At 57.9% G+C, this 24,040-nt stretch overlaps 1 protein-coding gene across 18 annotated transcripts in view; it reads right to left on the reverse strand.

The window, feature by feature from the left end:
* The window catches only part of CHD5 (chromodomain helicase DNA binding protein 5), a 75,917-nt gene that overhangs the window by 43,043 nt on the left and 8,834 nt on the right, over positions 1-24,040 (reverse strand). For 16 of the 18 annotated variants that reach the window (XM_054236854.2, XM_035307496.3, XM_078330184.1 and 13 more), the window contains exons 2-11: positions 21,549-21,676; positions 13,725-13,904; positions 9,459-9,577; positions 8,387-8,625; positions 5,987-6,111; positions 4,538-4,661; positions 3,587-3,753; positions 3,212-3,433; positions 1,078-1,284; positions 626-837 (exon numbers count right to left, since the gene is read on the reverse strand). In XM_054236854.2, the coding sequence (XP_054092829.1) occupies positions 626-837; positions 1,078-1,284; positions 3,212-3,433; positions 3,587-3,753; positions 4,538-4,661; positions 5,987-6,111; positions 8,387-8,625; positions 9,459-9,577; positions 13,725-13,904; positions 21,549-21,676 (1,723 nt within the window). Of the gene's footprint in view, positions 1-625; positions 838-1,077; positions 1,285-3,211; positions 3,434-3,586; positions 3,754-4,537; positions 4,662-5,986; positions 6,112-8,386; positions 8,626-9,458; positions 9,578-13,724; positions 13,905-20,911; positions 21,027-21,548; positions 21,680-24,040 lie in introns of those variants that run through there. The other 2 variants (XM_054236855.2, XM_054236853.2) reach the window with 2 other exon arrangements.

Here is a 24,040-nt window from a genome sequence, read left to right on the forward strand (position 1 = left end):
AAGACCCATGGGCCTCCTGCCTCAGGCTCCCTGCAGCAGACTCTGATTGCTAAGGTGTCCCAGGAAATGGCCAGACTGCTCCAGGAAGACCTGCTGCTGGGGCACTGGCGGATGCAGCAGGGGCTAAGAAAGTAGGTCCTGCCATCAGAAAGCATGGGGTTCAAATCCCAGCTCTGCCCCATAGCTGTGTGATTCAGCCTATTCTCACATCAGCAAAACAGAGGTGAAAACAAGACAACTCCCTCCTGGGGTAGGCCAGCTGCTGTTACAAACGTGGGGGAAATGTGGACAAACCCCCACACCTCAGGCCTCCCGCATCCTAGAACCCTCCTGCTGGTAATCAAGCACTAACCCAGCATGAGAGTACCGACCCACCAAGGGTGTGAACACGTGGGTATGAGTGTGCCAACGTGCACGGGACAGCCCCTCCAGCAGGTAAGGCAGATCTCCAGCAGCAGGAGCCCTGGGCCCCTTCCTTGTGCCCCTGCCATGCCCACATGTGGTTGTGCATGGCAGCCCCAAAGCAAGGACGCTCGTGCCCTGCCCTGCACCCATTTTACAGAGCCAAGGAGCTGACGCAGCCTGGCCCCAGCAATGGGCAGGGCGGCTGTCTGCAGGCACACACCTATGGTTCAGGACTCGGTGAATCATCATCCACTCTGCCTTGATGCCATAGCGGTAGAAGCGCTCCTCCATCTTGGCATAGAGGGGGTCCTTGTTCTTCCTCTTCTCGCTCTTGCCGTCCTCATCCCCAGAGCCGTAGTCAAAGGGCGGCGGCTCGTCCATGTCATTCTTCCTTTGGTAGTTGCGATACATCACCGTGTGGTACAGCTCCAGCTGCTCACAGAGGAGGCACAAGTCACAGAGGGGAGAGGGGCCGTGGCCCCCTGCATCTCCCTACCCAGCTCTCCTAGCCCCAGCCCAGGTCCTAGGCAAGACAATCCTCCCCCTCAGCAGTCTCCTGACTCCCAACAGCACCCCTCAGTCAGAGGTGCTTTGCCCCTTCCCACCAGCCCTGGAGGGTCCAGGGCTCACCAGGTTGTGGGCTTTGGCCCAGCCACCCTGCCCGACACTCACCTGTAGCTCCTTCACCCAGGAGCAGTGCCAGTAGGACAGCCCTGCCCACTTGACAAAGAATTCTCTCTCAGGGATGCCCTCCAAAGGCTTGGGTGGAGGGAGGCTGGGCTCCACATCAGGCCCCGGCAGGCCCACCATGAAGGGGGCAGGGGGTTCCGTCCACCTCCAGTGTAGAATCCGCTGGACCTTGCCCTTCAGTGGGGGGCACTGTGGACAGAGAAGGGTCCCCAAGGTGGGGCTCAGCTGCAGGGCCCCACCCTGAGGCTCCCATGACAGCAGGCTGCCATGCAGCCTCCCTCCCATCAGCGGCATGGTCCCCAAGTCAGAACAGCACCACAGTAACGCCATGACAACCATCCGTCCTTAGGAGCCGCGTGTGCCACGCACGCAGGACACGGGCAGTGGGGGTCTGTGAGTCCACACAGCCCTTTCACTCAATGGTGAACTTATCAGCACCCAGAATATCTGAGCCAGGGTAGGTGAGACTGCCACATGCATACGGCAAAGGGGGAAACTGAGGCCCACCTCAGCAAGGGACAGCAGAGCAGGGAGCAGAAGCTGAGATTCTGGACTTCCCTATCTTAGGTCTGCTCATTGCCCTCTGAAAAGAGGTCACATCATTGCGTGACCCACAGCACCCAGGGAGCATGAGCCCCATGCCTGGAGCTCAAGGACACGGCAGCCACATCCACCAACCCTCACCCGGGGCAGGGCTGTACCCAGGCACGGTGCGTCTGGGCTGGGACAATGAGGCCCGGTCTCTGGCAGCCCAGAGACACACTGCAGGGGCCTTGACAGATGCTGTGCCCTGAGAGGTGTGGGAGCAGCCTCGGCCCTCCAAGGAAGCAGTGCTGAGCCTGGCTAGACAGGGTCGGGGGTTACAGATTCAGGGAGACAGCTCTGTTGGGGACAGCATGTCCCACCTCGGCTACTGCCTGTCCTCAGAAACTCGTCCAAGCCTCCTGAGTCTGCTTTCTCATCTGTACAATGGCCCACCCCTTCCTCCACCTACCAGGATTGTGGTGCCTCCTCACACCTGAAGGCATGCTGGAGGTGCAATGTACACTACACAGCAAGCCTCCCTTTGGCCTTGGTGACAGCAAAGGCCGAGAGGCAGAAGAGGAAGAGGAGGTGGGAGGCAGGAGAGGCTCCTCCACTGGCTCTGGAGACAGTGGAAGAGGGGACCCTTCCTACCCAGGCCGTGGACCCTCCCAGCCCCATCCCAACCCTGCACAGAAGAAGCTGGAGGAACTCACTCCTGCCTCCCTCCCATCCCCAGGGCCTTCCATCAGTTGTAGGAAAGCACAGAAGGCTGAACCCTTCAAAAAGATCCTCCCCAGGCCCCTACACAGAGACGAACAGGCATGTGCACAGATGCACACGCACACATACACACACACACACAACACAAGCTCAGATGCACACGGGACGGCCCAGGGCGAACGGCGGCACAGCCCAGGACCTGAGGGGTGGGGATCCAGCACTGCGGCTGGCAGGGCAGACAGCTCAGAACAAGGGGCCTTTCAATGTCTACTGTGATTGGGGATCGAAGGATGAGGGTGCCCCTCTTCCTGCAGAAACTGAGGCTTCGGCCCTAAAAGCCTCCTACCCTCTCCCTACCCCAGCCTTGGAACAGGAGCCAGGTCTGGCTGGGTGGCTCCAGGGACCTGAATCTGAGTGGACAGTTCTGCCCTTGTGTGGCCTTAGGCAGGTCACTCTGCTTCCCTAAGCCTCAGTTTTCTCACCTAAAAAGGAAATAATAAAATGCCGGGTGCCAGAACACCCAGTAATGTTAAAAAGACACTGTGATGGATGTGGAGCCCTTGCAGAGCACGTGGTCACTGAACAGTGGTTGTGGTGTTGGCACGGTCACCACACCTGTCCACCTTGTCCTCACATTCAAGGCTCCGGTCTCTAGGGCAGTCAGACGCGGAGCAGCGAGGGGGTGGGGCGGAGAGCCTAGAGTGAGCTGGGTCTCGAGCGGCGCGGGCGGGGCTTTGCAAAATCGGCTACCGGGGCGTGGCCGGAGCCGGCGGGGGCGGGGCTTATCGAGAAGGGCAGGTCTTCCTCTGGGGGCGGGGCCTGTTCCTGGGGTGGGGCGGGGCGTCAGGCGCGGAGCGGGCGGAACACTCACAGTACAGCGCGGGCAGAGCCATTCACCGTTTGGGATCTCGGGCAGCGGCGGGTTGAGGCAGTGCAGGTGGTAGGAGGAGGGGCAGGCGTCGCAGCAGAGCAGCTCGCCCCCGTCCTTGCACACGCGGCAGAACTCCATGTGGTCGTCCTCCTCCTCCTCGCAGCCGCCCTCCTCCTCTTCGTCGTCGTCGTCCTTCGGCTCCCACTGGATCCCCTCCTTCTCCTGGGGGAGGAGGCCAGGTGGAGGCACCCCTTCCACCAGGGCCCCAACTCCCTCCCCCACAGTACCTGTAGGCATTCTGCCCCCACAAGGGAACAAAGGGGTGTGGGAGCAGGCATGGCCCCGCCTCCAGCCCGGGGCTCTGTCAGGGCTTACACAGTGAGGGCAGCTCCACTTGCCCTCGGGAGCCTTCTCCAACTCTGGGTCCAGGCACACGAGATGGTAGGCCCGTGGGCAGGTGTCGCACAGGATGATCTCCCCACCCTGCTGGCACACCTCACAGTAATCCTGGTGGTCCGTCTCATAGCCGTCACCATCATCAACTAGGGTGAGGGAGGGGCAGTCATGGAACTCCCAGCACACAACCACCTGCACCACCCCAGGCCAGACAGGCACAGAGTAGATGTCTAATAGATGGTGGATGGATAGGTGGGTGGGTGGATGGACTGATGGTTGCCGTAGTAAAAGGGTGAGGAGATAGAAAATGGATAAAAGAAAAGGAAGGAAGGGTAGGAGGTGGATGGGTAGAAAGATGAATGGATGGATGGATGGATGGATGGACAAATAGATGGACAAAAGGATGAACGGATGGATGGATGGACAAATGAATGGATGATGGATGATGGATAGATGGATGAATGGATAAATAGATGGACGAATGGATGGATAGATGGATGATGGATGGATGGATAAAAGGAAGTGACAGGAAAGGAGGGAGAGGGAGGGAGGGATGGGAAGGGGGCTGAGGGGACAGATGGGTGTTAAGTGGGTGGGGGTGACTGAATGGGAGGGTGGCAATGGGATGAAGTACTTTCCTCTCCAGTCACCAATGCAAATGCCCTGGGATAGCTCCCACCATAGGTTCCTTATTCTTTCCTCACTGGGACAGGATGCCCCTCCCCAGACAGTAGAGACCAGGGTCGTGTGGGAAACTAAGGGCCCCGCCTGGCCAAGGCATGAGGATGCCCTTCCCCTGCTTCCCACAGGGAGGTTCCATGCCCCGCACATCCACCCAGCAGGCTGAGAGCCCTCCAGACAGAGTTCTACTTGTGCCCCCCTACATCCACCCAGCAAACCAAGAACCCTCCAGAAGGGGAGTCCTATTACTCCTCTTCTTCTTGCGCCTCCTCTTGCTCTTCTTGCCCAGGGCTGCAGAGCACTCAGAGCGCACGGAGGCACTGTGGATGCTGGCACTGTCGAAGTCTGACTCCTCCCTCTCGTCTTCTTCACTCTGCAGGGGAGGACAGGGTCCTGTGATCCCAGGGCCTCATGAGGCTTCACTGGCTTTGGCAGTGTGGGGTGGGACAAAGCACAGAAGAGGCTCCAGAGACACAGTGCTCCCTGTGATTCACCTCAGCCTCCCACACAGCTGGAAACCTCACATTACAGCCCACTCAAACAGCCTGATGTCCTACCACCCTCCCAGAGTCCTGCTCTCTAGCATCAGACACTCCCCACAATTTCCACTTCCGAAAAGCTCCCCAAACCCTGCCCTCTGTCCTGCCAAACTCCTAAACATCCTTCAAGAGGCAGCCCTAGGGACACCTCCTCCAAGGAGTCTTCCCAGATCTCTCCTTTACTGGACCTATTGCGGCTGCCTGTGTGCCAGGTCTGGCCTGTCCTGTCTCACTAGTACATCACAGGCTCTCCACCAGAGAACATGCCTGCCAGGTGACAAGTGCCACAGGACCAGGGCCCACCACGGCTGAGCAGAGGGCCTGGCACACGGTAGGTGCTCAACAAATACCTGCTAAACTGAACTGGACTGTCAGCTCCAGGGCGGACCAATCCTTCTCCCCACGCTTCCCTCCAGACCTGACACTGGCTTCTGCCAAGGACCAGGGAAAGAGCTTCCAACTCCACCCAACTGCAGGGCTGGGGTGAGCAAGGGAGGCAGCTACCCATGGGGGTGAGGAGGGCAAATGCCCTCCAAAGGGGGGCCCCAAGGCTGAGTGAGACCTGGGCCTAGCATCTGAGCCTGGGCCCGGAGCTGGCCCTGAGGACAGGGGTAGATAACTGGGGCTCCAGCCAGCCTGATCCTGCCCACATGCCACTTCCCTAGGCTCCAGCCCCCATGCAGCTACTCCCCATGAGAGGAGACGGCAGCGGCCAGGCCCCACCAGGACAGATTCCTCCACCTTGCCCAAATGGAGCTGCGCTGTGGACAACAGGAGCCAGGACTGAAGCTCCCAGCTCAGGAGGGTGAGCCAGGGGAGCACTCCTACACAGAGTCCAAGGTAAAAGGGTCCTTGGAAGGATTCAGTCTAAACCTCTCACCACACAAATGGAGAAACTGAGCCCCAGCACGCCTGCATGTAGGACAGAAGGAAAGTAGAGGAGGGTAGGACCTGCCTCAGCTAGTTCATAATGACCTGAAGGCCCTCCTTGACCCCTGTGTGCTCATGTGCAGACACACATGCATACAAACACACACACAAGCACATACACACGTGCACACATGCACACTCACATGCGCACATATGAGCACACGTATGCACGTATGCACCCACGAGCACACACACACACGCTCATACGTGCACACATACACACACTCACCGAGGAGCCTTTCTTCCTCTTGTTGCCGATCCCTCCAAAGCGGAACTTGAGCCCAGCCATCTTTTTCCCTTTGCCCTTTTTCTTCCCATCTTTGGAACCTTTGATCTTCTTCCGCACTCCAGGCCCTGAAAAACAGCAGTGACCATAGCCAACCACTGCCACCACCGAGGGCTGCTTCCTGCCATCATCTCACTGAGCTCTCAGTTACCCAATAAGGAAAGGGTCATTTCTACCATCACCCCTTTTCAGATGAGACGCCTGAGGCTTGGAGAGGTGAACCCCTTGCTTAAAATCACACAGCAAGTGAGGCAAAAACCAGATAACAGCTCTGACCGGAGGCGGCTCTGACCACCATGCTGCCCCCGGTCCATGACCCACAGAAATGTGGCCTCTTGGGAGGAGCCCCTGTACTGTCTCCACCCACCGAAAGGAGGCACTAGCCAGCCCCCACAGCCAGCAAAGCCACTGAAGGCACAGCCGCCCACCTGTGATCCATGCCTGAGACGTCCTGGAGCCAAAAGCCCTTTTTCCACCTGCCTGACAGACAATGCTGGTCCCACCCAAGACCACGCCACCTCTGCCGGTTAACCCCAGAAAGGACCAGCAGGGCAAAGGCTGCTTTTATGGAGCTGGCTACAGGGCAATAACTACCTGGAGTAATGACCCAGGAAGGAAGTGGGGCCTGGAGGCAGGGATGCAGGCACCACAGAAGGAAGGCGGCCTCTCCCCAGGCCCTCTTCTGGCCACACCACACACAGGGACATGTAGCAAGAAGCCCAGCTGTACCCTGTGTGACGCCTCAGAAAATCTATTTCAATTTTCCAAGCTCTGAATAAGCAGCTCAAGGAATCGATAGCTTAGCAGCTGGAGCCCGAGAGGAAACGAGAAAACGAGAAAACAAGGCGGGTTGGGCAGACAGGGGCGGGCTGGGAACCCCTTTTGAGATCCTGGTGATCCGGACAGATGGAGCAGGACAGAGAACAGGCTCTGACCCTTGTCATTTTGCCCACCAGGCTCCCGTCAGAGACTTGGCATGATGGTACCAGACACAACCCCCAGAAACCAAAGCTCCCTGGGGCTGAAAGAAGGGATCCCCAAAGCCCCCTCAGACCCTTCCATCCAAACCCAAATTAGCCGGATGCAGTGGCTCACGCCTGCAATCTCAGCATTCTGGGAGGCCAAGGTGGGCGGATCACCTGAGGTCGGGAGTTCAAGACCAGCCTGGCCAACATGGCAAAACCCCGTCTCCACTAAAAATACAAAAAATTAGCCAGGTGTTGGTGGTGCACGCATGTAATCCCAGCTACTCAGGAGGCTGAGGCAGGAGAATTGCTTGAACCCAGGAGATGGAGGTCACAGTGAGCAGAGATCATGCCACTGCACTCCAGCCTGGAAGACAGAGGAAAAGTCTGTCAAAAAAAAACCCGAATCAGGGCACCCAAGCTGAGTTGCTGGTGACTGACAGCCCTGGGGAGATCAATGTCCCCAACCTCCAAAAAGCCAGAAACCCCTGCCCAGAAAGCTCTCTCCCCATGGCCTGCAAGTCACAGGGGGCCTCTGCTGCCCCCACCCTCCCCACTCAGATGCCCTGCCACTGAGGCAGAATCTGGGTCTGACCTCCTTCCAGGCCTGTCCCAGAACAGCCTCCCTGGGAAGCCAAACCTGGCCGTGCCCAGTCCCTGCCCCAGCTCCTGCCTGCTTCCCAGATCCTAAAGCTGGAGGGGCAGGGCCTCCATGCTCTACGCTGGCCAAGGGCCTGGAGAACCACCCTGCACACAGTGGGTGTGCAGACAAGAGGGAGAGATGGGCTCAACTGGGGCCTCCTCCTCCTCCCCAGGAATGGCACAGCCTCAAACCCAAGAGCCTGCCAACTCCCAGAAGCCCAGGGCTGGAGCGGTTCCACTCTGCCCACCTCTGTTTCTGCACTCCCTCCAGGCCCCATCGAGGGGGCCTCCTGGCTGGCCAGGCTAAAACCTCCCAAACCTCTGCCCACATCACCGCCTCTGCTCCACCAGCCCCAAAAGGTAGGCAGGCACAACAGAGGTGACCATGCTGCCTCACTGCTGAGAAAGAACCCATCAATCAAAGGTCACGGGCACAGGGCCCTGAATAAGGAACAGCCAGCCTCTGTTCCCTGCCCAGGTCTGCCTGCCCAGGTCAGCCCCAGCCGCCCCTCCCTGCCAGGGTCTGCCTGCCCAGGTCAGCCCCAGCCACCCCTCCCTGCCTGGGGGTGTGCTCCAGCTGCCCCCCACCACCAGGGTCTGTCCCAGCCACCCCCCTCCCCCCATAATGGTCTGTCCCAATCACCCCCTGTGCCCAGGTCTGCCCATGGCTTCTCCTACAGGGTCTGAGGGGGCCTCTTCCCAGCAGGACTAGGTGCCCACCCACCCCCAGCCTCACCCTTGCCCTCCTTGGTCTTGGCCTTGCGGATAGGCACAGGCTGGGGCGCCTGCAGGGGGCTGATGGCTAGTGGAGGAGAGATGGTGACAGTCTCTACAGCTGCAGCCACTGCTGCCGCCGCTGCTGCCGCCGAGCTGCCCTTGAAGGGGTTGTTGGCGCTGAACTCCCGCCACTTGGCACCCAGGACAGTCATCATTTTGGACATGGGGATCTTCGGGTTCTTCTTGGCGATGAGTGGCCTGTGTGGGGAGAGGCAGGAGGGTGAGAGCAGGGCCAGGTGGGATGAGAAGCCCACCCAACCCCCCGCAGGGCCCACCCCTCTGCCACGCTGTGGCAGAGCCCTGGGTTCCTGATTAGAGAAACTAGGCAAGGAAACCCGCTGACCACAGCCCACCCAGCTTCCTGTCCACACAGTTGACTATTTTCCCATTGGGTTTTCAGGCGCTGCAAGACTTGAAGGGCCAGCCGGGCATGCTAGCTCACGCCTGTAATCCCAGCACTTTGGGAGGCCGAGGCAGACAGATCACGAGGTCAGGAGTTTGAGACCAGCCTGACCAACATGGTGAAACCGCGTCTCTACTAAAAAAACAAAAATTAGCTGGGCATGGTGGCGCGTGCCTGTAATCCCAGCTACTCAGGAGGCTGAGGCAGGAGAATCGCTTGAACCCAGGAGGCGGAGGTTGTAGTGAGCCGAGATCGCACCACTGCACTCCAGCCTGGGCGACAGAGGGAGACTCGGCCTCAAAAAAAAAGACGTGAGGGGCCACAGTGGCCTCAGAGTCTCCATCCCACCTCTGACAGAGCTGAGAGGCCATGGTGGTGAATGACGCCCCAGGAAAGACTGGAACCACCTTCCCCAAGGGGAAGAGACTCGAGGGCCCAGGGCCAGGCCCCGCAAGGGAAGGCCTGGCGGTCTATTAGCATGAGGGCGTCCTGCCCCTCCCTCCAGCTCCCCCAGGTTGCTGAGTCTGTCTGACAGAGCTCACCCCTACCCCAGGAGCCCAGGCTTCATTCCTCTGCCTCCCTCCCAGGGGCGGTGCAGGCCTCGAGAGCAGCCCTGGCCCCTGCCCACCTGAGGAACTGGCTGAAGGCCTTGTAGTTGGTCAGCGTGTGGTAGTCCTCCTCCGAGAACAGGTAGTCCACATCATCCAGGCCCCACTCGGCCATGAGCTGCCCTGAGGACTTGGGCTCCTGCAGAGACCCAGGCCAGAGGTAGAGCTGTTGGGGGGCTGTCTAACCTGCACCCCCATCCCCAGGGTCTCTGCCTAGGAGGCTTCAGCATATGGGAGAGAGCAGGGGACATGCCTGCAACGTAACCTGACTGTTCTCACCCACCCTAAGAAATACTCTCATGCCCCAAAGCCCCCAAGCCCCTGATCTGTACTGAGTCTCAGATGCCCACTCATGGGGGTGCAGGCCAAGTGTTCAATGTCAGGGTTTGGAGAGAGGTCATGTGTGTGCCCAGAACCTCCAGAAAGGAAAACCAGCCAGTTGTGGGAAAGGAGGCTGGATGCCCAAGACCAGGCCCCCATCTTGCCTCAGGTCGCCAGGGCAGGACAACAGAGCTCTCCCTGTGGGAGGAAATAAATGCATTCGGTGTGTCAGGCAGGTGGAAAAGGGCTTTTGGCTTCTTTCCAGGAAGAGGGCCCTGATGAGGGTGCAGGGCTACAGGGCTGTCTAAGCCCTATAGAAAGACATGAGACAGCTGGGCACAGTGGCTCAGGCCTGTAATCACAGCACTTTGGGAGGCCAAGGCAGGTGGATCACCTGAGGTCAGGAGTTCAGGACCAGCCTGACCAAATGAAGAAACCCCGTCTCTACTAAAAATACAAAAATTAGCTGGGCGTGGAGGCACATGCCGGTAATCCAAGCTATCGGGAGGCTGAGGTGGGAGAATCGCTTGAACCCAGGAGGCAGAGGTTGCGGTGAGCCGAGATCATGCCATTGCACTCCAGCCTGGGCAACAAGAGTGAGACTCTGTTTCAAAAAAACAAAAAAAGAAAGAAAGACCATGAGGGCTCCAGACCAGGGGCAGTGGTTCATGTCTGTAATCCCAACACTTTGGGAGGCCAGGGCAGCCAGATCACTTGAGGTCAGGAGTTTCAGACCAGCCTCGCCAACATGGTAAAACCCATCTCTACTAAAATACAAAATGTAGCTGGGCATGGTGGTGCACGCCTGTAATCCCAGCTATTTGGGAGCCTGAGGTGGGAGAATCACTTGAACTCAGGAGGCAGAGGTTGCAGTGAGCCAAGATTGCACCACTGCACTCCAGTCTGGGTGACAGAGCAAGACTCCATCTCAAAAAAAAAAAAAAAGACCTGAGGCCTCCCCGGGGTGCCCAGGTACAGCCAGGTCAGCCCCTGTGAAGGGCAGACCACTGCCAGGTTCCAGTGAAAGGAAAGTGCACCCAGCTGGGGTCAGAGCCCTGAGAGGGTCCAACAACTGCTGAGGCCTGGGACATCCCAGGGGCACAGTGAGTTCTCAGGAGAGCTAGCCTAAGGGTCAGGTGACTAGCTGACCAGGCAGCACAGGCTTGCTGGGCTCAAAAAGGGAGGTCCTGGCTATGGGCATGGGCTGGTTCTAATCCTGGCTCTGCCACATATCAGTGATGAGAGGTGGATAAGTTACTGAACTTTCCTGCCTCAGTTTCCCCATCCATAAAATGGAGATAATGGCACCGCCTGCCTTGCAGAACAGAATTAATTCATGCAGGAGCTTGGACTTGGAACAGGATGTGTCAAAATGTGTTAGCAATTGTTAGCACCCAACCTACCTGCCTTCCTCCCCACTTCTTCTAGGCAGCCCTGAGCTGCCCTCACCCAACCTGATACATTAAGCCAGTCAGCAGACATACCACCCCTAGGTCAAAGTCTCTGGTCAGGCCAGACATGTCTTAAGCCAGTCCAGTCACCGGGAATACTGGTCTCTCGCTTGCACACCTGGATGGGAGAGGTCTGCTCTCCCTCCTGCTGGAGGGGTCAAGATGCCCCGAGCTGATGCAGCCATTCTCAGCCACGAGAGTGCCAGCCATGAGGGTGCCCAGCCTGAGCCCAGTGCTGACACAGCAGAGGCAGAGTGAAAGATGCAAAGAAACAGCCCCCAATAACACCACTGGGTTCCACAGTCCCGAGGCCCCTTGCCTCTCAGTTCTCAGGGCCCTGATCCCACACATCCCTCCACTGCCTATGCCCCAGAGCTGGGCTTCTGCTCGTGCAACAGAAGGCTGCCAGAACCAGCACTGAGAAGCAGCCTGTCTGTGCAGGCTGCGGGAGGGCTCCAGAACCCATTCTTGACTCCTGTTCTGCGATAGCTCAGGGAAGTCCCCACACAGGGCCCCCTCCGCGGCTGAATTGCCCCCATGGACACACACGGCCATTCCTGATGGCACATGGACCCCTTGGCCCCCACCCAGGACAGCAGAGCAGCAGGTGAGCAAGGGGATGATACTGTTACAGGGTGACCCTGAGTCACTCCCTTACGTGAAGCTTTCGAACTGTCAGCCTCACAGCGATTATCAGTCTCCAGTGACTCACAACACCCCACTGACTCACAGAATCACCCCAGGTGTGAGGACACCGACAGGAAGAGCCACTCCTCCTTCGGCACCTCCCAACTTCAGTCTTGCACATTCATGATTTCTGCCTCACCCAACAGCAGTTCTACTAATATTTACAGAGCGTTTATCTTTAAATTCACAGCCAGCCCAAACTAAGCCTTGGTGTCTCATAAAATAACAAAGGGGGCCGGGCGCGGTGGCTCATGCCTATAATCCCAGCACTTTGGGAGGCTGAGGCAGGTGGATCACAAGGTCAAGAGATTGAGACCATCCTGGTCAATATGGTGAAACCCCGTCTCTACTAAAAATACAAAAAAAATTAGCTGAGCGTGGTGGCACATGCCTGTAGTCCCAGCTACTCAGGAGGCTGAGGCAGGAGAATTGCCTGAACCTAGGAGACGGAGGTTGCGGTGAGCTGAGATCACGCCATTGCATTTCAGCCTGGGTAACAAGAGCGAAACTCCGTCTCAAAAAAAAAAAAAAAAAAAGAACAAAGGGAGCAAGCACAGTGTTCCTGATTGGCATTGTCATTCGTCCACTGCCTACCAGCCTCACCCCTGGCCTCTCCCCCTCCCCAAGGAGCCCCACAGTGCAGCTTTGGAGACTCCAGAGCACCTCAGCATGACCATAAAGGCCTGGCTTGATTCACGTCATTTCCCATGTTCCTGGGGACGCTGGGCCTAGGCGAGAGCTGGCCTATCACTGTAGCTGCTCTGCCCCACCTCCAGTAGGAGACTCTGGGAATGCTCACCTGGGCAGGATTTCAGGACACAAGTTCCCTTTCTACCATAAACAAAGCTGTCCAGCACTTCTTGTGGTAAAGACTCCATTTGTTCTTTTATTTTCCCAAATTGCTCCAAGCAAGAGGTTCCTGACACTAAACTTGAGCTCGTATTATCTATCACTCTCCCCAGAAGTAGCTGCTCACTCGAGCGGGCAAGCTGTTGGCAGAGCACCCAGTACATCAGCAAGATGCAGCACGATCCACCACTGAGCCCTAAATTTCATCCATCCTTTCTGTGCGTGCACACATGCACCCATGTGAGCACACGCACTCACAGCCCCATATGCAGATCAGGTGGGAAAGGACGCTCTGGCCCTTCTGACTCATGCTCTCAGGTCAGAAGGCAGAGAACAGGCCAGCGCAGTGGCTCACACCTATAATCCCAGCACTTTGGGAGGCCAAAGCAAACAGATCACCTGAGGCCAGGAATTCAAGACCAGCCTGGCCAACATGGCGAAACCCCATCTCTACTAAAAATACAAAAATTAGGCCGGGCGCGGTGGCTCAAGCCTGTAATCCCAGCACTTTGGGAGGCCGAGGCGGGTGGATCACGAGGTCAACAGACCGAGACCATCCTCGTCGACATGGTGAAACCCCGTCTCTACTAAAAATACAAAAAATTAGCTGGACATGGTGGCGTGTGCCTGTAATCCCAGCTACTCGGGAGGCTGAGGAAGGAGAATTGCCTGAACCCAGGAGGCGGAGGTTGCGGTGAGCCGAGATTGCGCCATTGCACTCCAGCCCGGGTAACAAGAGCGAAACTCTGTCTCAAAAAAAAAAAAAAAAAAAAACAAAAAACAAAAATTAGCCAGGTGGAGTGACGTTCACTTGTAGTCCCAGCTACTTGGAAGGCTGAGGCATGAGCCACTGCACTCCAGCCTGGGCAACAGAGCAAGACTCATCTAAAAAAAAAAAAAAAAGAACAGACAGGCAGGAGGCTCGGCCCCTCCGAGGGCGATGTCGCTCTGTCCCCCCGGCCAGGCGTCCGTGGTTACCTTCAAGCATCCATCATCATTATCATCCTCATCCTCCTCCTTCCTTCTTCGCTTGGCTTTTTTCTCCTTCTTGTCCTTAAGTTTCTTCTTCCTCTTTTTATTCGGGGAGTAGTCACTGCCTTCACTCTCCGACTTCTCTTCCAGATCATCTTCATTCTCTGATAGCTCATCATTGCTCCCCTGGAAAAGAAGGGGGACAGTGAGGGCAATGGAGGCCCCAGAAACATCCAGAGTCCTCGACGGCAGATGGCCCTGAGAGCCACCTCCTGACCCACACTGGGGATCATCACCCCACTCATCATCAGGGGCCACTGCTCACGCCTCAGCCCCAAAGCCCAGCCAAAGGGGCAATCCCAAGCCAGCCTAAGCCAAGTCTCGTCCCCAGGGACTATGCCTCAGGAAGCAGTGGAGCCTGCAGGTGAGGCAAAGTGAGGCTCTTGTGAGAGCAGAACTTCCCCACAGGCAAGCTCAGCTGGGCCCACTCCTGCAGCCCTGCTGGTGAACTCAGGATCTGCTTCAGTCATTATCAGGCTTCTGTGCATTTTGGGGGTTTAACCAGTGTTACATGCCGGGGCACAGACCCAGGAGCTGGTGGTGGAGGATGTGGTCCCAGAGTCAAAAAGCAAAGTGCACAGGAAGAGCCCCAGCCAGAGAAGAAAGAGCCCCAGCCAGGGAAGAGCCGCTGCATCATGAGCCCCAGTGCAGCAGCTCTCCACTTAAGTTCACATTCCATGGAACTGCGTTCGTCAGGTGAGATCTGTAATCAATGCAGGGTGCACATCCCAGCTTCCTCTGTGTGCAGACTCTGCAGACACTGCTATGGAAGGCATATGCCCACCTTTCCCCACTCCCACCCCTACCCTGGCCACTTCCTCTCCATACGAGATAAGGTAATTTAGGCAGCTCATAAGCTTGGCTTCCTTGATTTAGTTTCCTGTCTGTACAGGCAGAAAATGGCCCATTTATATGGAGATAGGGACGTCCACAACCAGAGCACCCCACCAGAGAGGCGCTGTCCCTCAGAGAAAGCTGTTTACTTGTGGCCTTTAGACCTCTACAGCCCCTTCTCAGGGAGGGGCCGGGCAGCACTGCCACGATCCCCCACGAGGGGCTGGCCATGCACAGGACTGCCATGAACTGTTTTCAGGGTGAGCTGGGAGAGGCATGGGCTGAGATGGAGAGAGAACCAGAGAGATAAAAAATGAGCTCAGGAAACAGCAGTGGTGGGGAGGATGGAGGAAAGAGGGAGGGAGGGAGGGAGGGAGGGAAGGAGAGAGGGCAGAAAGAGGGAGAAGGAAAGAAGAGGGTGACAGAAGGAAAGAGGATGAGGGCGCAGCAAAGTCTGAGGTCTGGCCTGCCTGGATAGTCTTGGGAGGCCCCCAGCCCACCTCTGCCCTTTCAGGCCACAGGGTCAAGTGTGGCCTTTTCCCTGGAGAGTGGCTCCAAACAGCACATCCATCAGTTAGTGGAGGGGGAGATGGTCACTGACTGGGGGGTTGGGGGCCCCCTCTGAGATCCAGCTGGGAAGCTCCCCCAACAGACTGCCTGCACTTCCCCACTCTCCTGGAAGCCCTGCTCCCTCTCCCCTGCCCGGCAGCCTCCCTGCTCCCAAACCTCTTAGCCCATTAAACCGCCAGAGTCAGCAGCGCTGGCAGCTGGCAGGCAGCAGGGCCTCTGTGCTCTTTGCTTTTCCGGAACCCGGGTGTTTCTGGGAATACTGACGTGGTCACTGGCTAGGAGCCTGCTCTCAAGGCTGGAGGAGATGCTGGGCCCTGGGGCCACAGCTCCCAGGATCGGCCTCGGTCCTTCAGGGAGGTGGAGGTCAGACAGTGATGTCCATGTCCAGAGTCTGGCCAGCTTCAAGAGACCACGTTTTAGGAGAGCTGAGAGACACGCTCTCTCCCAGCCCTCACCCCAGCAAAGGTAAGGACAAGGAAGACAGACAGCCTGAACTTCAGCACCACGGACAGAGGCTGGGCCTCCCGGAGGAAGGGGCCCTAGGCGGCCTTCAGCTACCAGAAAACAAACCCCACAAACCCACCAAGGATGAAGTTGGGGGACCCATGATTAATCCTGCGTGGGCTGCCAGGGAGTCCTAGGCTCCCTGGAGAGGCTCTGCTCCTTGCAAGCCTGAGACGTCGTCAAGTCACCGTAGCCAGCTAAACCTCAGCTTCATTGTCTGTGAACTGGGGATGCCAGGAAGAATGGAACCAGGGAGACTGTGTAAGAAAATGCCTTGAACATGTCGGACATGGGAGAAACCTAAGCACAGAGAAGCAGTGCTCTGAGCTGGGTGGGGGCATGGGTCCTGCACCCGGGTCTCCAGTGCTGGGCCACCTTGCTGCGCCCTGGGCAGGGGACTGGGCCAAGCCAGAGCAGGCTGCAGTCAGAATGAATCCTTGCCCCTGACACCACCACGCCCACGCACAGACACCAGAGGCCTCTGTGATTCTGATGATGCCCAGAAAATGCCCAAACGACCCATGATGACTCCAGCTCTGTTTGGAAGCCAAAGATACAGCCACGATGACAAGCTGGAGGGAACACAGCAGCCTCACCCCCACGTTTCTGCCATCGGGATTGGGCTTGAGCTAACTGCACAGAGGCTGCCAGCAGCTGGGCAGCAACACAGCGCAGAGGGAGCAGGACCTGGACAAGAAGGGGCTGCTGTGGCAATGTCTGCCAGGAGCCGGCCCAGCATCTGACAGCAAGCAAGCCCCTTGGCAACTTGCAGCAGAGACCAGGAGAGGCACCCCAGGGAGAGCCGGGGGAGGGAGGAACGAGGAGGGGAAGGCGCCTCCAGCAGCCTCCACTGTCTGGCAGGAGCAGCAGAGCACACCAGCTCAGGAGAGCAGGGCTGGCAGAAGGCCGGGGACCCAGTGCTGACAGAGGGCTCTCCCAGCAACCACTCAGGGTTAAGCAGGGCACAGACCCTCAGCATGGAACGGGCTTGGGTGACACTAGGCACATCTGTCGCCCATCTGTGGCCCTCGCCCTGAAGTCACCCGCTGGGGCTCAGGTAAGCTACAAAACCCTCATTTCTTGGAGGCGAGGCACTTCTTTCCCTCCTCCATCCGCCTGCACTAGAGAGAGCCCAGTTGAACAGAACGGTCTGACTCCCAAGTCCCCACCTGCCTCCCCGGCCCTGAGCCTCTGCCCTGCCTCCACCACATGGAGCCCCCACGGCTGGGCCTCCCACCTGCACCCTCCTCCCCTACCAGGGGCGGGCCAAGGGTGGGGGTACAGGGCAGAACCCTGCATCCAGCTGTTTCAACACTCTAGAACTAGGCCTCCTTTCTGTGTTGTTTTTCCAAAATCTCTCCTTGCAGAGAAAGCTGAAAATAGTTCTGAAAACACCTAGCAGAGCAGTGCCCCATCAGTGGGACCTGGAGGGATGGAGCATCATCCACGGGCAAGAAGGGAACAAATAATCAAGAACCAGAGGTAGATGTGCAGTTCAGTATCTCAAAACATACAGAGAGGCTCGTAGACCAGGCCATGTGCAGCGGAGGAGACAGACACAGACCGATGACGCCCTAGCTAAGCCCCCGAACCAACCCAGCCCTGAGGCTTGAGAGCAATCAAACCATACTGCGGGCATGAAGATCTGAATGACAGTTGGCCTTCAACTTCGGCACTGACCTTTCAGCTGCAGCAGCCCTAGGTGTGGCTACAGGGGACACTCCATTGGCTAGCAGAAGAATCTTAGTGGACATGAAGTCCCCACACAGAATCCACCTGCAAAGCTGCCTTGACTGTTAGGCCCAGCCCATATGTGCCAGGAGGCAGAGGCAGGCAGGAGGGATCTGTGCTCTGAGCCCCCACCCTACTGAGGACACAGTATACGATCGCGGCCCTGGGGATCCCAATGGACAGTCCCGCCGCCCTTCCTCCTTCCGAGCTCCGCAGACGCTTCTCGGCAGAGGCCTCCCACCTCCGTCTCCCTTCCCTCTAGGCCGGATGCTCCGCACACGCACCACATCTCATGAAAAAGGAGACATTTAAACTCAAAAGGAAGGATGTGGAGAGTGGGTCATTCTCCGTTTGGGGTCCTTCAAGATTGAGAGGGAAAAGGGAAGAATGAAATAGGAGCCTTCCCATTCACGAGTGTTATAAACAGTTATAATTTAGCACTGAATAATTGGTTGCTATGGTAACCGCTGCAGTACAGGTTGAAATCATTTCTCCCTCCTGCGCTCACTAGGGTCTGACAGGGAGCTTCATCTACATATGCTCAGGTTCCGGCTGCAGCCCGGTTATTTTATGTAAATCAGAATCCACCACTCGCGGCCAGCCTCCTGCCACCAACAAACTGCTGCTTGTGGCCCACCTGCCCTGGTCCTTTGCCCTTCATCTTGGAGCCACCTGTTTGGAGACAGAGAAGGGCAGAGGGGTGAAATCCCCTTGCCTGTATCCTGGGCCCCCAAGTCTGCCAGGCAGGTGGGCAGCGGGCACCCAGCAGCTGGGCCACAGCGTGTTCCAGACCTCCTAAGATCTGACAGCTGGCCCAAGCCAGGCTCTCGAATGCAGGGGAGGGAGTGCCTCCGGAGGCCTCTTGTCCATCCCAGCCCCCTACCCCTTCCAAGAACCAGAATTGCATCTTAGTAGAGAAGGAGAGAGCGTGAGGAAGGGGTGGAGCAAATGAAAGAGATGGAGGGAAATGAGGGGAGAGGGTAAGAGAGAAAAGAGGGCAAAGGAGAGAGAGGAGATGCAGAGAGGTTACCAAGGTGAAGACCAAGCACAGGCCAGAGAGAGGGACGCAATATGAGACCCAGGGAGAGACAGACAGACAGACAAGAGCCAGAGAGAGATAGGGACCTGGACAAATACAAAAATATATTGTCAGAGAAAGAGGCAGGAGGGAAGACCAGAAGAAGGAAGGCTCAGCGGGATCATAGCCCTGGGAATGAGAGTCAGAGAACCAGCCCTCCCAGATCTCAGAGACCATCCGGCCCCCAGCCCCCAAGCCTCGCCACTGTCTAGACGCTGCCCACCCCCTGACCTCCTTCCCAGCCCTGCTGAGCCCAGGAGAGGGGAGGGGAGCAAGCCCCACCTGGGGAAGGCAGGGGCTCCCACAGGCCTCTGCTGCACCCCGCTGGGTCCTTCATCTCCATTTGGGAGCCATGCCCACCCAACCCAGCGGCCTGAGACCCAGGCCCAGGTGACACTGCCCATCTTGGCCTAGACTCCCACCCAGCTTCTAATTCAGAGGAGGTGGGGGAGGATTCGCAGCTAAGAGGCCCTACCATGGGTCATGAGCCCCAGGGTCCTAAAATCCACATCACCCTGAGCCCATGGAGCCCGGGTCTGAGGCTTGAGTCGGGGATGGCAGCAGAGCAAGATATCACAGCCTCTGCCAGAGACTCTCGGTGCCTTCATCCCAGGGCCTGGCAGCCCAGAGCCATCTACCCTCTGCCCAGCACAAGGACCAACCTCTGGGGCCACGGGGCAGCGGCTGAAGCAGCGGAAGAGAAGGGCAGGAGCTGCAGCAGGGAATTCAGGGAGCCCCATGCCCAAGGAGCTGGCCCACAGCCTCTCCTTCACAAGGTAGGCCTCCAGGCACTCAATCCCCACTTCCGCTCTCCTAGCTCCACTTCCCCATCAATTAACAGGGACTGGGAGCTTCACCCTCTTTGAGAACCTGGGGAAGATGTAAGAGCTTCAGAGCGTAGGCCTGGAAGTCTCTGGGGCATGATGGGCCAGGCAGGAGCCTCCACATCCCGCTCCGAGGAACCAGGTCCTCCCCTTCACCTCACATCTTCCCCCTGCAGCCCCCATGCTGGCCCAGTGGTAAGGGGTAGTTCCTGGGAAGGGACACACATCCATCCCAGACACCATGCCAGATGGGGCACAGAGCTGAGGGGCAACAAAGAAGATGCACAGAATCAGCCAGAAGGGCCAGGGTCTCTCCAGGGGAAGACAGGGTAGTACATATAGTCACATGCACACACGCGTGTTCACGGAGGACCAGAAGGGGCTAGAGCGGCTGCAAAGCAGGTGCGGGTGGGGGCAGGGGCTTGGAGGGCAGCAGTGGGGGCTCCAGACAGGCTCTGGACCAGGGGCCATGGGACTTGGTCAGGGCACACTCAGGAAGCTCTCCCAGGAGAGTCAGGGGCTGCAGGAGCCATGTGAGGCAGCAGCCAGGAGAGGAGTGGGGGGTGGGAGGTGAGTGAGTGGCGCTGACCAACGCCCCCAGCAAAGAGAGGAGGAGCAGGACATATCTGAGGCAGCTCTGTCAGAGGAATGGGGCCAACACCTCCCGGCCCCATCCTTTCCCTGCAGTCCCTGAGCAAGGACACATCCGAGGTGAGCTCTACTCTTCCAACGTCCCCAGGCTGACGCTCAGACCAGAGGAGGAGCCACATGCTGCAGGCAGAGTTCAGGGCCCCCCAAAATGCCTCCAAGTGCCCGAACAAGCCAGGGAGGTAGAAATGGGGCACAGACCTGAGGCCCAGAGGTGAAGACAGGGACCCTCACCCCCCACCACCACCATCTCTCCCTCCCTGGGCTCCACTCCTGTCTCTGGCCTGGCCCCAGAGCTGCCAGGGGAGCCTGCCAGGCTGTCACGTCACGTCAGTCCCTCCACTGCTCAAAGCCTTCCAGCGATCTCACCTTGTTCATGGGTAAAGAAGAGGCCCAGAGTGTGCCCCCAGAAACAGGTGCTCCTGGAACTCTCATGGTAGGGAGCATCTCCAGCCTGGGACAAGTTCCCCGCATCCACCCCTAGGGTCTTCTGGCAGCCACCTCCCACCTTACTCTACAGGAAGGCCTGGATCCAGGCCCAGTGCTGCCAATGGCACCCCCTTGGCATTAGCACCTTCCCCACCACTACACCTCACCAGCAGCCTCCCTGGGCCTCTTGCCTGCAAGGTGGGGCCGGGCCAGTTTCCTCTAGGCAGGGGCAAAGAAAGGTGGAGAGCTGGTCTCAGGCCCCCTCGGGGCAGGCGGGAGGGGAGAAACATGCCTGGCGGGGAGGGCTGGCACAGCTGACAGCTGTGGATTCAGGTCTCAGCACCGCCACTGTGTGACCGTGGGCCGGCTCACCTCTGAGCCACCGCTCTCATCTGTGAAGGGAGGTGTCCACCATTGCTGTCAACATAGGGTGACTTGGAGGATCAGAGGAGACGCCCAGAAAGAACCAGACAGCATACGGTGAGAAAAAGGGAGACCACAATGTCCTAGCCCACCTCAGTTTCTCCATCTGCCAAGCCGCGATCATCCTTCCCATCCCACCAATTTCCAGGGCTGATCATGAGGATCCAGTGAGCCCGCATGAAGCACAGAGAAGCACGCCCGGAATGTGTCAGCAGCGTGGGAAGACAGGGACACGTTCACATCGTCACACCCGCCAACCGAAGGCAGCGGAGCGTGTGGCAGCCTCACCCGCCCAGAACCAGCCAGGAGCCAGGGAGAAAGCTATGGGAATGCGGAGGTCACCAGCGGGTGACTGTCCCTAAGCGGGCCTTGCTACTCTTCTCTGACTCACTTCACTTTCATCACGCTTCAGTTTAGAGGGACGGAGATCAGCTACGGAGCAGGGAGGGGGGCAAGGAGGTAGGGGGGCACCATGGCGAGGGAATCTCGCCCTGTCTCCGCACAGGATAGGACAACGGGAGGAAGGAAAAATGAGGCTCCGACATCCTGCTCCAGAAATAGGACAGCTCACAAACGTCTCAGAAAGGCTTCCATGCACAACGCTTCACACGAGAACTGGTTACAGTGTTCTTCATCAAACTCAGTTCTCAGAAACCCTCAAACTCCAAACCAGGCAGACGCAGCCACAACCCCCGACCCCCAGCTCACCGGGGGGGCGCTGCCCCTCACCTCTTTCTTCTTCCGCTTCCCTTTGCACTTGTTTTCCTTGAGCTTCTTGGGTTTCTTCTTCTTAGGAAGGCTCACGGGCTCCACAGGGAAAAAGTCATCGAAAGCTTCAAGACCACCATCTTCTTCTTCTGGAAGAATCAGAAAGTGGCGGCGGTTACTTCTGAGCTTCTTTCAGGGACACAGAGCCAGCCCCGAGGAAGCTGGGATCCCCGGCTCCACAGACACCCAACTGTGCCAGGTCACAGCCACCCTGCCCTTCCCAGACCTGCAGCTCTGGGGACTGTGTGACATTCCCTCACCTCCTGGCCTTTCCTTCCCTCCTCTGTAAATGCGACAATAAGCACCTGCCCAATAGGCAGTGTTCAGAAAACTGAACCTCCATGAGCAACAAGCAAATAGCCCCGTTGCCGTAGCTCCCTGAGAAACACAGCAGAAGTCAGGAGGCCCATCTCTGCCCTCCAAAGAGAGGACCACAGTGTGGCCAGGAGGAGGCCTGAGAATGCTGGACCTGCTGGGCACAATGGCTCACGCCCGTAATCCCAGCACTTTGGGAGGCTGGGGCAAGCGGATAACCTGAGGTCAGGAGTCTGAGACCAGCCTGACCAACATGATGAAGCCCATCTCTTCTAAAAATACAAATATTAGCTGGGCATGGTGATGTGCACCTGTAATCCCAACTATTCCAGAGGCTGAGGCAGGAGAATTGCTTGAACCCAGGAGGTGGAGGTTGCAGTAGGCCAAGATCCCACCACTACACTCCAGCCTGAGTGACAGAGTGAGACTCTGTCTCAAAAAAAAGGGCCGGGCACAGTGGCTCAAGCCTGTAATCCCAGCCCTTTGGGAGGCCGAGGCGGGTGAATCATGAGGTCAAGAGATCGAGACCATCCTGGTCAACATGGTGAAACCCCGTCTCTACTAAAAATACAAAAAATCAGCTGGGCATGGTGGCATGTGCCTGTAATCCCAGCTACTCAGGAGGCTGAGGCAGGAGAATTGCCTGAACCCAGGAGGTGGAGGTTGCAGTGAGCCGAGATCACGCCATTGCACTCCAGCCCGGGTAACAAGAGAAAAACTTCGTCTCAAAAAAAAAAAAAAAAAAAAAAAAAAGAGAACTGTGGACCACAGGGACACTTGGGTCCCATACCTGAGAACCCCGGGAGTTTGCAGGACAAACCCAACAAGCAGGATGCCCGGATACCCCATGGGTTTGACAGGATGCTGCATTAATGGAGAATCTAAGACCCTATCGGATCTCCTCCTGGACCCCGCCCCTGTGCACACATAGCACACAGGTCCACACTCCCCCACCTCCAACAGGCTCATAACGGGAAGCCAAGCACATTCCAGCTGGGCACTAGAAAGCTGTGACAGTCCACAGAGAGACGCTTTGCCCAGCACACGTGGGTGTTCAGGAGCTGCCCTCGCCTGCACTGAGACTCAAAAGGCCGAAGGGCCCTGGCAGGGCGGGCTCGGGAGGGGAATATCTTTGAAGATGCTGGCCACAGCTCCAGGTCTGCCCCACCCAACCTCCAACTCAGAGGAAGGGCTGCCACGTGTCCTTCAAGGTATGACATGAGACCCCTGCGTGGGGGCAGTGACCTAGGATCTGATCCTCATCTGAAAAATCAGGGGAGAGAAAGGGCAGCTGAGCCTGGAGTTCCCATGCACCAGACATGGGCATGGAGGGGTCAGGGGGAGGGTCCTCTTGGCAGGCACAGCAGCAAGAATCAAACCATGTAAAGTACAGACACTGCTGCCTGTGGGGGCAAAGGAGGCTTCCAGAAGGGAAGAACCTCCCAGAGTCCTCAGGAAGGGCCCACGAGAGAGCCGGCCCTTCATGCCAGCCTGCGGCCCCAGCGTCCCAGCTAGCTTGTCCTACCCCTCTCCACCATTCCCTGTGCACTCAGGAGCAGCTGGGGAAGCTGAGGAGCAAAGAGAACGCTCTCAGCCTCAGAACCTCTGCCCTGGACCCCCCAAGCCTGTCCCTCTGTGACAGTGGAGACACAACAGGGAGAGTCACTCAGAGTCTGAAGATCCCCTTGAGTGGGACCCCAGGTGACCCTGAGGAGGAGGAGAGGTCCCAGGGCCACCAGGAGGCTTTCATCCAGGAAGGGGGCAGAGCATCCCTGCTGGATCAAGTTTAGAGACAGACAGCCCCTTCCGCCAAGGAAGTTTTTGATTATAACCACCGTGGGTCAACAAAAAGGCCTCAGGGCATCCCCCAGGTTGGCCCACAGGCTCAGAGAAGCCACGTGCAGATGCATGGGCATGCATGCACACCCAGGACACACCCAACACCCACCTCTCACCCTCCACACAGGCCCACCGCCCGGCTTGGGACCCCCAGAGAGTCCCAAAGCCTGGAAAGGGAGACGGCAGGAGTCCCACCCTGGGTCTCTGAGGCTCTCGCTGCTCACACTATGGGTGCAGCACTAGCCCCACTGTCCCCACTCCTCAGGGGCACCGGTGGCTGAGCAGACACCCCTCTGGCC

This window comes from Callithrix jacchus, chromosome 7, assembly GCF_049354715.1.
Source record: "Callithrix jacchus isolate 240 chromosome 7, calJac240_pri, whole genome shotgun sequence".
Classification (NCBI taxonomy): domain Eukaryota; kingdom Metazoa; phylum Chordata; class Mammalia; order Primates; family Cebidae; genus Callithrix; species Callithrix jacchus.